General features: G+C 44.0%; 1 protein-coding gene across 3 annotated transcripts in view; it reads right to left on the bottom strand.

Moving 5' to 3' along the window:
* Positions 1–16770, bottom strand: part of KIAA0513 (KIAA0513 ortholog) — a 93255-nt gene that overhangs the window by 8683 nt on the left and 67802 nt on the right. For 2 of the 3 annotated variants that reach the window (XM_043981796.1, XM_043981795.1), the window contains 7 exons: positions 14538–14745; positions 12641–12681; positions 11789–11867; positions 10222–10299; positions 8010–8039; positions 1469–1549; positions 365–459 (listed from right to left, as the gene is read on the bottom strand). In XM_043981796.1, the coding sequence (XP_043837731.1) occupies positions 365–459; positions 1469–1549; positions 8010–8039; positions 10222–10299; positions 11789–11867; positions 12641–12681; positions 14538–14745 (612 nt within the window). The remainder of the gene's footprint in view (positions 1–364; positions 460–1468; positions 1550–8009; positions 8040–10221; positions 10300–11788; positions 11868–12640; positions 12682–14537; positions 14746–16770) is intronic. The other variant, XM_043981797.1, reaches the window with a different exon arrangement.

Here is a 16770-nt window from a genome sequence, read left to right as displayed (position 1 = left end):
CAGAAAACAAACTTAAAATGAATAAATATACAAAGCTATTACACACAAGTTAGTTTGGGAAGGAAGGGGAATCAAGAAAGACTTCATGTGGAAGATGGTAACTATTAAAAGAACGACATTCCCCTGCCAAACCTAACAAATCTTACTCAGTCAAAATGGGACTCCCCAAAGGATGAGGTCTCAGCATTTCAAAAGAAAACAAAACCCAACACAAGCCAAGTAGTTTTAAGTCAATACTCCTGGAGAGCCAAGGTCTATTTATCCATGAATTCCTTTGCTGGGTCCCCGACTGCCTCCCACCTTAATCCTCTGCACCTTCTCAGCAGCCAAAGAGCTAACCCACAAACTGGCCACACCCCCTCACCTTCATCCAGATTGCCAATCACTGCCTGCTTCTTCAGAAAGTCGTTGCACAGCTTCTTGTTCAACCCAAAGGCCAACATGTTGTGAGTAAATGTGCTGGAGGAAGGAAACCACAAGTTACACCCTTATAGCCTTTCCCAGTGAGAAGCAAGATGAGCTTTCTGTCCATGTATAGGTAAAGCCTTTCTCTGAAGACCACATGGCTCCCTTTCATTAACTGCAGGGCAAAGGAAATGAAGTATTCCCAGGTCACTCTATTTCTACTTCCTTCAGTCTTCCTCCAGTGCCTCACAGGGGTACAGAGTTGACCCCATGTCCTCAAAGGCTGTGCAAAGGGAAGGTCAGTTCTAGCAGTTTCTGCCAAACTGGACAGACTTTGAAGCCTGGCTCTATGTTTGCTTTTTAATCAGTCAGTAAACAATCAGTAACCACCTGTAGTATGCAAGGCACTGTGCTAAGCACTGGGGATAGAAAAAGAGCCTCCCCCCCAAAAAAAAACGTTTCTCACTTCAAGGAGTCTAATCTATTTATTCTTAATTAGAGTTTAGAAACTCATTACCAGAGGCTTGGCTAGTGAATTAGTATTTGGCAGGGGGAGGACAATGCAAATCATAAATACAACCCACTGAGGTAAGAAGGGGTTGAGATTAGCATCAGGGGAGTTAATTCTGTCACCTGGAGTAACAAAATCACAAAACCATGAAGTATATTTCTAGTTCACAGAATCATTAATCTGGAGCTAAGAGGGACTTTAGAAGCCATCGAGTTTAACACAATCATTTTTTCAGATGAGGGAACTGAAGCCTAGAGACAAGTGACTTGTCCAAGGTCACACAGCTAATAAATGTCCACAGCAGGATTTGCACCTCAGACTTCCTGACCCAACATCCTCCCTTATTTGGTCTCTAAAGGTTATCCAATGGTTAATAAGGACATGGCCTTGGTCACAGACTCCTAGGAATTTGAGCATAAATGGATCTTCCTTTAGTATCAGGAAGCAAAGTGAGCTCCCCCCTTTAGATTGTGAGCTCCTTGAGAGCAGGGGCTATCTTTTGCCTGTCTTTGTACCCCCAGTGCTTAGCACCGTTCACCCAAGCTCTCTTACCCAAGCTGCCCAAAGGTAATATTCTCATTGAATCGGAGGCTGTCGTCACGCTCCTCTTGAGTCATGTGGCACCATTTCTCCCTGCAAGCACAAGAGAGCAGGTTTTTGGAGAACTTGACCCACTCACCCAACCACAGCCCCCAACAGCATACTCAGGAATTACATCCACCCTAACATCCCTCGAACCACCAAAGAAAGGAGAGTGGTTCTCTCCATGGGAGCTCTATTCACTTTGCATTGAACAAATCTGCACGGGAGGCCATTGCTAGATTTAGAAAATACACAGCATCCATATGTGAATGCATCCCTTTGACCCAGAGGGGAGGGGGCATTACTGATCTCTTATTTTATCTATATGGGAAACTCCCGGTGTGGAAACTCCTTCTATCCTCATCTGTCACTCAGAGTCTTAAGATTTACAGACATAAAATCTCTGAAACAAAGTGGGTCCCAAAGCTACTGTGTGTCAGAGGGCTTCCCGATTCCAGGGCTGTCCACTGTCCTCTTTCATGTCTTATATCACGATTTATAGCAACAGCAACAAAATCAGCTGAGATACTGTATCGTCTCTCCCATGAATTAGGAGAAAGACAAGCATAGTGGTGATTCTTCTAGTTTATAGATGGGGAAAACCGAGAGGAAAGACAACTGACCCAAGGACACACTGGGCAAATCATTTGGGGTGGAGACAGTTACGGGTCCCTGGATTCCAGATTTGTGAGCTATTTACTGGATTCCTCAAACTTCCTGTGCATATAATAAACTCTGGCCCAACCAGTTAAAAAGTAGGATTCACAGAGAGGCACAGGGCCTGTATTGTGCTGTAGCCATTTAGAGAAAACCTAGCTTAGGTAACCCATCCTGCTGGAAAGCTAGGGGCTCCCCTAAACTGCGGACAGGGATATCCTGATTGCCTATGATCTGCCACTGACCTGACAAAAGCTTATGTCGCAGATTTTTCAGCTCATTTTTCCAAGATTTGGCTTCTGACTAGGCCCTGCTCTTGCCACACCAAACACTGGTAGGCCCAGACCCACACCCAATCAACTTTTCAAATGTTTGCCCTCTGCTTTTATTTCCTTTACCCCCCCCCAAACTTCAAAGGAGTCAAACAAACATTCTTTATTCTAAAGCCATTATAAAATGTTAGTCCAGCCCAGCCTGGAGACCTGTTTAAGATGCTTCTAGCAGAGTGAGTATAATGGACTGAAAACTCCAACCGGGAAATGTGCTTTAATAAGATACACCCTTGATTTGAAGTCCCAAGTGGCATTCTCCCTCATGTCCTTTCAAATCTTCTTTATACTCTACAGAGAAGGGCATTCAATGTTGGGGGAGCTGGGGCAGAGAGAGGAGAGAAGATCAGGAACAAGGCCTGTTTGTTCTCTCAAGAATCCCTCTCCTATAGAGTAACACAAAAACCCTGTGTTTTACAGATGTGGACACTGAGGCAAACAGAGGTTAAATGATTTGCCCACAATCACATGGCTAGTAAGTGGAGCATTTGAACTCAGGTCCTCCTGACACCAAATCCACCCCTCTTATCCACTGTCCCACTGAGCTGCATGTTTTTTAGGATGTCAAAAGCCTGTGGATTTTCTTCATCTCTTAGCCTTGTCTCCCTTTGTCTATCAGAACACCATATTGCCAGATGGAAATGTGGCTCCAGCCGTCCTGGGCTTTATTCATTTGTCTTAATTAATGGTGAGCACAGAGAGTCAGGACCAAAGAATTAAGGCCTTCCAGGGAGGGCTGCTGCTGCACTAATGAGAACCACAGGTACAGGCTGGGAGGAAAAGACCATTTTAACCCATTGTTTGCCCTAGAAAAATAAAATTCTCGATGGATGAGTCAGACTAAATAGGAGCTAAGATAAAAGGAGGAGAAAAAGATGGTCTGAGGGAGAAGGGGTCATGGAGAAGGAAGGCAGGCAGATGGAGAAAGCAAAGGAAGAACAGGAGGATGAATATGTAATGCCTACCACCCTTTCCCTGCCTGCTCCTGGGAAGAGGACTGTAACAAGTGAATGACGGGACATCATAGCTCTATTACATGGCCCACACCCCCCAAGAGAGACTTAACAACGTTGGAGGGTGGCCATTGGCTGAGGAGGTCGAGGAGTAGAGACAGACATGGTCTTAGGGGGAAGCCACAAGTGTGGGAGTTGCCCAGAGTTGGCCGAATGATACTTTCTAAATAATGATCATGCCACCAACTTCAGATTTTGAGAGAGCCCTGGAAGATGTTCAAAGCACCCCTCTTCCTTTCCTGGCGGGGAGGTTAGGCCCAGTATTTTTATCCCCATTTTATAGATGAGGAAACTTGAGATCCAGAATGGCAGAACTACTGTCAGCCTAAGGCAGGAAGGTTGGCTAGGTTAACTTCCTGGGATTCTCTGAAAAGGGCAGGAGCATCAGGTCACCCCAGAGAGTTATGATCTAGCCTTATTTGGAGTCTCTCAGTAGAGAGAACTGAGGACATTAAATACTACCCCCTCTCCTGATACTGCCCCCATCCACTTCTTTAGTCCCAGGAGGGGTCAATACAGGACACCTCAAACAATGTGCTTTCTAAGAAGTAAAAGGTGATATAGAGGTGTCCTTACTCAAGGTGACTTCACCTGGTAATAGAATTAATCGGTAAATATTTATTAACCACCTGCTGTGTGCAAGGGACTGAGCTAAGTACTGGTGATACAAAAAAAAAAGGCAAATTCAATGTGAATTGAAAATTCCTGTGAACTTGGAATTCAATTCAATTTGAATTGGTACCATGAATTTGTAATTCAATATAATGTGAATTTTCAATTCACATTGAAAAATTGAAATTAAAAAAATTCATCAGAAGGATGACTTTGCCAGCTTCTGGTCATCAGATTTATGAAAAAATTGATCCAGATGGCCAGTCTGTGCTGTCCATGATCACAACCACACCACACATGTCTAAAGGGCTCTCACTATGCTTTATTTTTGTTTGGTTTTTTGGTGGGGCAATGAGGGTTAAGTGACTTGCCCAAGGTCACACAGCTAGTAAGTGTCAAGTGTCTGAGGCCGGATTTGAACTCAGGTCCTCCTGAATCCAGGGTCAGTGCTTTATCCACTGAGCCACTTAGCTGCCCCCTCTCACTATGCTTTATAATGAATCTTCCTCACAGCAATGCCATGAGGTAACTAGACTATCATTATCACCATTTTTACAGAAGGAGAAACTGAACCTCTAGTAACTGAAGTGGCCAGCCTATGGTCGCATAGCTCACCAGATGCCTGGCCTGCTCTCAAACCCAGCTCTCCTCATAAACTACACTTTGAAAAAGGCACCATACAAATCCATTTAGAAGGAATCTCTAAAAAAATTTTTTTTAATTTTATTTGAGGCTGAAGACACAATTATAGATTGAACATAAAGCTGCCAAGTAACCCCATACAGGGCAGCTATTGTTGGAGTCTCAAAGCCCTAAGACAATGAAATTTCTTAGACAATATTTCAAGTTGTAATTGTTTGGACCTAGAGAGTTTTATTTTGATATAGGTGGCAAAAGGGATCATTTTACAGAATGGGAAACTGAGGCTTAAGAGTTCACACAGCAAGCCAATGACCATGCCTGAGTCTTTTGACTCTGAGCTGCTCTTTCCACTATAACAAAGATGCCCCATCAGAAAATGATCATTCCCCTTCAAAAATGCAATTTAAAAAATATTTCCTGGACTTCGTGTGATTTCAGTTTTGCCCTGGAGCCAACATCATTTTCTCTGGGAGAATACTGCTAATTTTATAGAGGAAGCCAAGGAGAAAATATGATTTCATTTGCAGAAATTCAATTTAAAAGCCAGCTTTTCAAGCAACAGTGGTAATCTGTAAAAATGAGACCTGCTCAGGTCCATACCAGAACATAACCTCGTTTCAGGAAGGCAGAAAGGATTTTGTTTCTTTCCCTCTATGGATGCTTTCTTAGGAGACAGTTCCATGAGGAAAGAACAAAATGGTTGTGGATCAGGGAAAAGGACAAATTAATCCCCCCTCTTCCCCCCCCACACACTTAAAAGGGAAGGGAATGCTGCTTTAGGTTGACAGGTAGGGGAAGGGATTGTTTTTCTACCTTTGAAAAACACACACATAGGGATGTATCTTTGTCTATGTCTGTGTGGGCCTGTGTGTGTGGTTACATGCACACACTGCCAAGTGGGATACCCTTGGGATGCTCAAATGCCATGTGAAAGGCTTTCCTGGGGAAACAGACTAGGAAAAGAATCCCTCCTTTCTTTTCTGTGGCTTTTACAAGAGGAATGAGAAAGGGAGAAGAAAGTTCAGCTCCCAGTTTTCTAGATCAGTAAAACTTTAGAAAGTCAGATGAACCTGAACATTGCCCTCCCTTCCCTGCTAAAGATGCTCTACAGGTCTCAAGAAGTTACCTGCATGTCAGAGTCATAAAAAGGGATAACTGGATTCCTTATCTTTTCTCTTCTTCCTCTTTAAAAAAAATCTTTGTTATAAAAGATAGCTCTCTCTTGGAGAAGAGGAGGCATACAAAAAGAACAAAAAAAAAATCAGCAAAACATTTTTAAAAAGAAAGAAATAAGACCTGGAATATATCTTTGCTGTCATCTAATCTAATCCTTTCATGAGGAAGAATGGGAAAATAACCTTGCCCAGGGTTAGAAAAATAGAAATTTTAAAAGCTTAGTTGCAGGTTTGTTTTTGTTTTGTTTTTTTAAAACAGGGGCAGGTGGAAGAAGTAGGGGGTTTTGACATAAAATGTTCTGGAGCATTTCTAGATTGTCAATTATCCTGAAATTATTTTGTAATGACATATCTGCTTACATGTTATGCATCACTCCCCCAACCTCACCCCATCCCCACTGCATTAGAACATAAGCTCTAGGAAGGCAGGGTATGGTTTTTTGTCTTTGTAGCCAGCTTAATAAATTCAATACACTCCTTACCAGTTCTATTCCCTGTGCTTTAAGGGCTCCCAGCCCCTAGTTCCTGTACTTCCCTTCCCCACCTCCCAGTAGTATGAAAATGGTATTGGGGAAGAGGTGGGAGTGATTATTAAAGATGGGGGGAGAGCATTAACCCATCTTTAATAATCACTTCCACCTCTTCCCCAATATCATTTTCATATTATTAGGTTATGTAATGCCTTCCCACTGTATAGAAAAGATGAAACTGAGTCCATTAACTGCAAGTTTAACAAGGTGTGTGACCAGTAGTCAAAAGGCCAAGGAAGTCAAGAGTCATGTGTTCCAGAACCTATGGGGTAGAAGGAAACTTTAAAGGTAGAATGGTAGGATAGGATGAGAACTTCCAGAAAAACTAGCCTCACCCCTTTATTTTATTTTATTTATTTATTTTGGTGAGGCAATTGAGGTCAAGTGACTTGCCCAGGGTCACACAGCCAGTAAGTGTCAAGTGTCTGAGGACAGATTTGAACTCAGGTCCTCCTGACTCCAGGGCCAGTGCTCTATCCACTGTGCCACCTAACTGCCCCATCGCCCCTTTATTTTATTTTTGTTTTGTTTTGTTTTGTTTTTGGTGAGGCAATTGGGGTTAAGTGACTTGCCCAGGGTCACACAGCCAGTAAGTGTCAAGTGTCTGAGGATGGATTTGAACTCAGGTCCTCCTGAATCCAGGGCCAGTGCTCTATCCACTGCGGCACCTAACTGTCCCGCTCCTTTATTTTAGAGATGAGGAAACAAATACTCAGGACTAGACTTGCTCCAAGCTCCACTGTTAGTAAGTGGCAGATACAGAACAGGGCAGGAAATACATAGGGTTTGCTTCCAGAGCTACCCACTTGAAAAAGGAGCCCTGATGAAAACTGAGTTACTCAAAATGGAAAAGCAGCAGCAACTGCCCTCCCTCACCCCCTCGATGGTTTCTCCAGCCAGTTTACAGTCCCAAAGTAGCCATCACATGGGGAAGGGTTGAGTGTCTATCATGACATGGATGGAGCAACAGCGGGGATCCCACAAATAATGACACACGAATCTATTGGGTCTTGTCTGTACTTTACATCGTCCTCAGTGGCCAGCACAGGGCTCAGGATACTGTAGACACTTAATAAACGTCGGTGGTACTATTCTGTCTGTTATTATAGGACTGGGGTTTATGGTGCCCCTACCACTTTTCAACCACCATCTAGTCCAGAGGCCAGTCTCATGGAATGTGAAGAGAATTTGGTTCCCTGAGTTAAAGGTTATGGCAGGGGGTATTTACATGGGCCTTGGGTGGTTGGTAGAGGGCTAAGAGCCTTCCTATGGTGGCTGCCATCTCCAACTCCTCCATCCCCAAGTAAGCCTTGCTCATTGTTAGTAATTAGAAGTCACCACGTGTCAGCCACTTTCCTGGGCTCCCCCAGCATCCCCTCTGCTACAGGAAGCAGCCTCCTGACCTCCACCTGGGCCTCTCAGGACCAAAGTAGTTGAAAATGCATGTTTCCTCCCCCACCCCAAGTCCCACCCCCTTGGTCTGGCCCTGAAAAGGACCTTAAAGTGGATCAGAAGTTGCTACCAAATGGAACAAAGTCCCGGGGCACACACACCTCTTTTCCTCTTCCTCTCCAGCATTCCCTCTGGAGTGGCAGCAGAAACAGGGTCAACAAAGGGCACATGTTAAGATCATGCAAGAGAAATGGATGGAAAAAAAGAGAACAAGTAAAAGAATGAGTTATTCTAGACAGAGACAGTGAGAGGAGAGAGAGAGAGAGAAGGAGGGGGTAGATAGAGAGAGGGGGGAGGGAGAGGGCAGGAAGATGAGGGGAAGAGAGAAAGTGAGAGAGGAGAGAGAGGAAGGACAGAGAGAGAAAGGAGGAGTGGAAACGAGAGGGGGAGGAGGGGGAGGGAGGCAAGGAAGAGAAAAGGGGAGGGGAAGATGGGGGAGGGGAAAGGGAAGAAGAAAAGAGAATGACAGAGAAAGAGGAGAACAGGAGAGGAGAGGGAGAGAAAAGGAGAAGGGGAGGGAGAACAGAGAGTGAAAGGAAGGGAGGGAAGTAGTGAGGAGAGAGAGAGAGAGAGAGAGAGAGAGAGAGAGAGAGAGAGAGAGAGAGAGAGAGAGAGATAGGAAGAGACAGGATATTTAAAATAAACTTCTTTCCTAATAGCTGAACAATAAGGAGAAAAGACCCACTCGTCCTTTTAATTATCAAAACTTTTCCTCAACATTATATCTGACATAACACGATAATATTTATTGTCCCAGATAGCCTGCAGTGAAGTTTCAGGGTGCTCCCCCACCCATTTCTTCTCCCAGACTTACCCCACAAGGTTAAGGAAATGAAAGAACAAGATTACCCCAAGTTGAACAGTTTGGGGTCGCTTCTGCTTTACCCCACTCCCACGCCCACCCTCCCCCCTGCCCAATAATCCAGTAAGCAAAAGCTATGCTAAAAAAAAAGAAAAAAATAGCCATTCCCTTTCTATCCTTGCCAGAGCTGTAAGGGTTCATCCAAGCTACATTAGTCCAATCATTTCTGTCCAATGACATGCCCATGGTCATACACACCAGGAAGGGGTAGAGCTAGGACTCAGATCCAAGTCTTCCTCATTTGAGAAATGAGGAAACCGAGGTTTGGTGGAGGAAGTGACTTGTCCTAAGGTCACACAGCTTACAAGTGACAGAGCTGGGATTCACCCCCAAATTTCTTAACTTTCAAAATAGCAGCCCATTCCGCCACACCACACTAACCACCCAAATAGTGGTTGGGGAACAGAAAAAAGCTCTGTTTGTTGGGCAGTTCAGCTAGGAAGGTAAATCTTGCTTAAGCAGGAGACATCAGCCTGGTCATGCCATGCAAGCAAAGCACTGATATCCCTTTATCCAACATTGAAATTGGCCTGTCCTCCCTGCAAATACTCACTTGGGGGAGCTCTGGTTACCAGTCCAGGCTGGGGTGTCCTTTCTTAGAATAATGGAAGTTAGAGGGATTTGAGAGCTCTTCTACCCCCAAAGCCCCCTTTTTACAGAAGGGGGAAATGAGGCTCAGAGAATGAATGTGAATTGCTGTAGGTTATGCACCAAGTCGGTTGCCAAGTCAGGAGCAGAAAGCTCAGGTCTCCAGACTCCCAATTTAGGGCTTTTTCCACTATCTCCTCCTCTCTTTGCCTGCCCTTTGCCACAGCACATCTTTCTGAAACTGATGGCCAGACATCAGTTCCTGGAGGCCCATTTGCCCCGCTCCTTCATGGTGTCACCCTGAGGATGACAAAAGCAATGACACCATGAAGAATTCTCATGCTGGCATCTTTCTACTGTAGGCCACTGTTAAAGCCAACCTTTTGTAGACAAGCAGAAAGAGGGAACCTCCCAAGTCACAAACTACCACTGGAAGAGCTGGAAAAGCCTGGTAATGTTGCAAACCAAGGAGGTGCCAAGTCAAAAAATGGCAACTGGGTTCCAACAGAGGTTAAGCCTCATGGTGGCATCTCCTTGCAAGACAATAAGCTAGGTAGACTCCACTATGGTCGCTACTCCTCTGGGTTCTGGTGCCCTCGTGAGGCTTCACTAAGGTGGGTCCAGAGGGAGATGGGGGGAAAGAAGTTGTCTGGGAGAGTCAGGCCAAGTCATATAAGACTGCCCCAGGCGAGAAAGCATACATGCACGCTTTGGACAACCACACCCCACCCCCTTCTCAGCTGTGTGTCCTTACAACACTCAGAGCAGTCTTCAGGACGTCAGACACAGAAGGTGGTAAAGAAGGAGCAGTCTCCCCACTTACACAGAGGGAAGAGGGGCCCATGGCCATCTTTAGCTCCTACCTGGTAGTAGGTGACCTCTTCCTTCTCTCGCAGTGGACAGCATCGAAAAAGGCTGCATTCCAGAACCTCAGGGTGTGCCTAAAAGACCCAAGAAACAGTCACCCTGATGAGCAGGGCATGAAGAAGATGCAGAGCTTTTCTCCCCATACCTGTGTGACGAGCTAGCGCTCTAGGATCCTCTGCCTTAGAGCAACACTGTTATGAAGGCTCAGCCCCCAAGCACCATCAGCGTTACCCAGCGATTGATCAAGTATTTATTAAATGTCTACTCTGTTCTAGGCACTGTACTAGGCACTATGGATATAAATACAAAGGATGCAATGAGCTCTGCTCACAATGAGCTTACATTCATAGTAGGGAGATTTATATAGGTATAGGTATATATATATATATATATGTTTTTATATAGATTCATTTATTATATTATTTAATATTTATTATATTATTAGAGATTTATTTTATTTAGAAAATTTTGTGTTTATATAGATATGTGTATATATAAAGGTTTTTAGGTATAAAAGGTTTTCTATATAAATATATACTATATACACACACACATATATACATACATACCTACACACACACACACACACACACACACACATTTTCTAGGTGGCCCAGTGGACAGAGCTTTGCTGGGTCTGGAAACAGGAAGACTGGAGTTCAAATTTAGTCTCAATTTGGGTGATGCTGGGCAAGTCACTTAACCTCTGTTTGCCTCAGTTTCCTCATCTATAAAATAACATTTACCTCTTAGGATTGATGTGAGGATTAAATGAGATAATCTTTATAAAGTGCTGGGCATGGTGCCTAGCACATAGTAGTCAAGCTGTTATTAGTATATGCATACATATATACACATAACCTAATTATAGAGTGAATAAATATAAATCTATATGAAATAATACAAAGCAAAGAACAATACTAGGGGGAGGAGGGTGGATCAGGAAAGGCTTCATGCACCTGAGCTGGAGGGATCCCATAAAGCAGAGGTTAAGGAGGGAGTGCATTCCAAGCATGGTGGACAATTGGTAGAAAGGCATGGAGACAGAGTATCAAATATGAAGAGCAGAAAAAAGGTCTTTAAAAAAAAGGGGGGGCAGCTAGGTGGCACAGTGGATAGAGCACTGGCCTTGGATTCAGGAGGACCTGAGTTCAAATCCAGCCTCAGACACTTGACACTTAACTAGCTGTGTGACCCTGGGCAAGTCACTTAACCCTCATTGCCCCGCAAAAACAAAACAAAACAAACAAAAACCCAAAAGTGTGCTGGTGGAAGATGGAATGCTGATGTCAGGGAGCAGTGAGTAGCCCAGGGAAAGAAAAGCCTGAAGGAGATTCCAGGGGCCAGTTGCTTTCAACAGTGACCACGGGGCAGCTAGGTGGCGCAGTGGATAGAGCACCAGCCCTGGAGTCAGGAGTACCTGAGTTCAAATCCAGCCTCAGACACTTAACAATTACTAGCTGTGTGACCCTGGGCAAGTCACTTAACCCCAATTGCCTCACTAAAAAAAAAACAAACCACAGTGACCAGGTAGTATGGGAAGAGTAGCAGGCCAATGCTTACCAGATAGGCTGCTGCTTTAGGTGAGTGTACAGATAGATCTTCTCCCCTTTCTTCTCTTCATCTGGGCTGTACATGGTCACTGCAGGAACATATAAATAGCCCTAAGTGATCTCTTATTATTTTATCCCCATTGGCAATGGAGCTCTACACCAAGACACCTTCCCCGTCACCATTAGAGAAAGGAAGTCTTCAGCCACCCCAAACAACCAAGATCATCCATCCATGACTTAAGCTGTCTACCTGACTATGTTTCCTGGCATAGATGAGGATGATACTACCAACCCATGGCCAGCAAGGCATCTGCATGAAGGAGTTTTTCCAAAGAGAGGTGATAGACTGGGATGATCTAAGCATACTTTTTCACACATCCTCTCTGTGTCCGGTGGTATGTGAAATTGGCAAAGCTGATCTAAAATTCAAGCCATAGCCGCCAAGTTACAAAAGAGTTAAGGCCTCATCAAAAGCAGGGCAAAAGGATTATGTAGCTCTCTGGCTTTTCTACGTAAACCCTGGTCCATTATGGATCACAGACTTAGAGTTGGAAGGGACCTTGGCAATCATGTAGTCCAAATCAGAGATTATAGATTTAGAGGGGAAAGAGATATCAGAAGCCATGACAGATAAGGAAACTGAGGCCCAGAGATTTGTCCTGCAAAGAGCCAAGGAGGTAAAGGTGGCTCAGCATCAAAATGTCCCCATCATAGCTCACATTGACATGATGCTTTGAGGTTTGCAAAATATTTTTCACATATTATATTTTTTAGTAAATTATGTCGTCAAATATAAGCTACAGGGAACTACTTGCATGCCTCTGCCCTGGCCTCTGGGATACTAAGAAAGAAGGGGGCTCACCATTCTTCTGCTGCTTTTCCTTTGGTTTATCTTCATCTTCCCTAAGGGAAAAAAATGCTACAGTGACCATTAACTTTAAAAAAAAAAAAAGCCAGCCTGCTCCAATACATTACATTCTTTGAACTTCCTGGTGCCATTTTTTCTAATTCTTTTTGGTTTTGGTTTTGGTTTGTTTGTTTGTTTTTGTTTTTTAGTGAGGCAATTGGGGTTAAGTGACTTGCCCAGGGTCATATAGCTAGTAAGTGTTAAGTGTCTGAGGCCAGATTTGAACTCAGGTACTCCTGACTGCAGGGCCAGTGCTCTATCCACTGCACCACCTAGCTGCCCCTCTAATTCTTGAATATATCAGGTGCTCAGTCACTGGATTCCCACGGATTTGAACTATTGATGGTGAGAACGAAGCCAAGGGCTAAGATATTTTGGGCATCAATAATCTTTCCTACTGATGCACTGGTGGCCCTGTGATGGAGGCCTTAAATTAGTTCCATCCTCCAACTTCTAATGGACTCCTTGGGAGTCCATGAGCATAGCCCCTAAAAGTGGATCATGCTGGGGGTAGCTAGGTGGATAAAGCACTGGCCCTGGATTCAGGGGGACCCGAGTTCAAGTCCGACCTCAGACACTTGACACTTACTAGCTGTGTGACCCTGGGAAAGTCATTTAACCCTCATTGCTCCACACACACACAAAAAAGTGGATCATGCATCATGGAATCACAGAATCACAGAATTTGAGAGTCAGACTGGACCTCAATGCCCATCCAGCTCAAACCATCATGGATCACAGATTTAGAGGTGGAAGGGATATTAGAAGCCATTTCATTTTTACAAATGGAGAAACTGAGGCCCAGAGATTTGTCCAAGTTCATTAAAGCACTGTCCTATGAAAGTGGGATTTGCCTCAGAGGATGATAGGATCATACATTTAGAGCTGGGAGGTCCCTTAGAGGCTATATAATCCAAACCTTTCATTTTACAGATAAGGAAACTGAGGCTCAGAGGAGTTAAGTGACTTGCCCAGGGTCACACAATTAGTAAGTGAGGCAGAATTTGAACTTGGGTTTCAAAAATCTAATGCTCTGACCACTGATCCACCCAACTTCCTTTTCCTGACTTTTTCTGTGTGACTCCAGAATGCCCATGAAACAGAACTGTGAAGTTTGGAAAGTTGTCAGGAGGCAGATTTAGAATGAATTTAACATTCATAACTGGCCTCCTAATAGTTATAACTGCCCCCAAATTGGCATGGATTACTTTGATGGGTAGTGAGTTCCCCATCACTGGGAGGTCTTCAAATCCAATCTGAATGCCCACGTATCTGTTCAGGAATGGGTGAGATTAGGTAGCCTCTGAGGTCAGTTTCAATTCTGTGAATCTGAGAATATTTAGAGCAGTCTAGGGTCTTGTGTTTCTAAAAAATATTCTAGTAACTGTATCTCAACATAATTGGTTTCCTTGGTTATCCTGAGATAGCCAAAAGGGTCCATGATACACACCAAGATTAAAACTCCTAAATTAAGGGAGCAGCTAGATGGTGCAGTGGATAAAGCACCAGTCCTGGATTCAGAAGGACTTGAATTCAAATCCAGCCTCAGACACTTGACACGTACTAGTTGTGTGACGCTGGGCACATCATTTAACCCTTGTTGCCTCCAAAAACCAGAACAAAACAAACTCCTGAGTTAGAGGGACCAATGCACTTCTGTCTAGTCCTGGAGACCACCAAGATCTAACGAGGATTTGTTCCACCAGGCTGCTGATCAAGAACAAAGCATCCTCCTGTTCTCTCCCATGTTACATACATGGAGCAAACAGCATCTTCCCCCAAGCTTTGCCAAGCCCACGTGACTGAGTTCTCCAAATAAAGCCCACAAACAGAAAACTAGGGCAACACTTACTCATTTTTCTTGGTCAGTGGTCCCTTCAGCTTGGTTTCCAAGCCTCCGAAAAAGCCTTTCACATTTTCCGTTTTTGCAGACGTAGTTTTCAGGAGACGCTCTGCGATGTCCTTCTTTTCTGCCAGCCAGCTGTTGGCAGACTTCAGGTAGGAGTCGATGCTGCCTGCAGGTTTCTCCTTGGACTCTAGGGGCAGCATGTGGGGTTTACCTACCAAAAAACAAAAACAAAAAACCCTCACAGGTCCTCGTTCCACTCAATAGGATCCACAAATGGAAGAGGTGAGAGGAAGAACTGAAAAACCATCCAACTTCCATTTTGCACACGTTTGCGGAAGATTATATCTTTGGGTAGCAGAAAGATTCTTTCCCAAATCTCACTGTCTAGAGAAGCAGGGAGATTGAGGACAGAAGGATTTAGAGTCAGAGAGTGCCCTTGTCCAACCTCCTCATCTTACATGGGCAGCAAAAGACCCAAGAAAAGGGGGACTGATTTGCTCAGGATTGCCCACTTGCTGAGAAGACCTAGGCTCCGACTGATTCCAAATAAAGAGACCTCTGTACCATATACAATGTAGGTGTAGAATCAGACTGCAAGGCTTCTTAGAAACTTAGGCCTTGGAGAATCATAAGATTGAGGGATGGAAGGGACCGTAGAGATGATTCAGGTTCAAGCTCCATCATTTGACTACTCTAGTCTATGACCAAAGAACAGGGACCTCCCATTCCATGGGACAACTCATGATGCCCTCAGATTGACCTTAGACTCCACCTATTAGAATATGCCAGGGGAAGCTGGGTGGTGCAGTGGATAAAGCACCGGTCTTGGATTCAAGAGGACCTGAGTTCAAATCCATCCTCAGACACTTGACACTTACTAGCTGTGTGACCCTGGGCAAGTCACTTAACCCTCATTGTACCACCAAAAAAAAAAAAAGAATATGCCAGGAAGAAATAGACCTGGGGAAGATCACACATTCATGACAAAGGGGAAATAATTTTCACTGCCTAACAAGGGGGTTTTATATTTCCATGGTGAATGGGTCTCATTTCATCCTTCTTCACCTCCCTTCCAGCAGACAATCTTATGGCTTATTTCTCAGAAAAGAATGGCCAGAGGTATATAACTCTCCCATTGGTTACAATTCAATCCTGAAATGTCCCACCAATGTATCAATTAGTTTCCCTTGCCTAGGAGCTCAAAGACTTGTTTCCCTCCTCTGGACAGTCAACTTTCTACATATCCCCCCAGGAAAGTCAATGATAACAAGAAAGATCATATCTATTATACAATATTTCTAGTAACTTTCTTTATGGTACCAAAAAAAAAAACCCAAAGGAAACAAAAGCAGGTGCCTATCCCCTTTGGGGAATGGCTGGATAAATGAGTAGTTTATAAATATAATGAAATATTATTATCCTATTAAAAGAAGGAGTATGAGGCATCTAGATAAGTGTAGGCAAAACTATTTAGAATGATTCAGAGCAAAGAAAGTAGAATCAAGGGACTGATGTACACAATAACTATAATAATGTAAGGGAAAACAATGGTAAAATGCCGATGATTCAGAGTAATTGCAATGGCCAGTCTTGATTTCAGTAGAGAGAGCTGGAGGACTAAGGATGACACATATGCTGTCAGATGTGATTACTCTGGTGGCTAGGTTTTGCTTAAATTAATGTTTTTTTTTTTTTAATTAGGGAACATTCAGTGGATTCCTCCTTCCTCTCTAGGCTATATTGCTGACTTCCTCTACCATGCCCCAGTTCTTCATCCTGAAGCCTCACTCCAGCTCTAGAATTTACCATTGGAAGTACCCTCCACGTCTGAGCCTCAGATTGGATCGCTGCTCCCAGAATCTCTGTTTTAAAAAACTAGCCAGGTCAACCACATCTACCATCCTTTCCATGATGTACTCCTACCCCCAACCTTCTCTAACCCTGCCTGGTACCTGCATCTTCTCTTTGCCCTCCCCCTTCCAAGTTCTGCCTCCCCCATTACAATCTAAACTCCTTAAAGGCAAGAATTGTCTTTCTGCTGCATTTGTATTCCCAATGTTTAGCATGGTGCCTGACTTTCTCTGTTATTAGACTGTAAATTTCTGGAACATAGGGACCAAGTCTTATCTAAGGCTCCTGCACAGAGTGGGTATTCAGGAAGTTTGTTACTTCAGGTGATGGGCAGGGGACCCTGACTGAATAATTGTCCATCCTTCCACTGCAGCCAACAATTCAA

This window comes from Dromiciops gliroides, chromosome 2 (assembly GCF_019393635.1).
Source record: "Dromiciops gliroides isolate mDroGli1 chromosome 2, mDroGli1.pri, whole genome shotgun sequence".
NCBI classification, from domain to species: domain Eukaryota; kingdom Metazoa; phylum Chordata; class Mammalia; order Microbiotheria; family Microbiotheriidae; genus Dromiciops; species Dromiciops gliroides.
The sequence above is the reverse complement of the archived record's forward strand: the minus strand, read 5'-3'. Positions and strand labels throughout refer to the sequence as shown.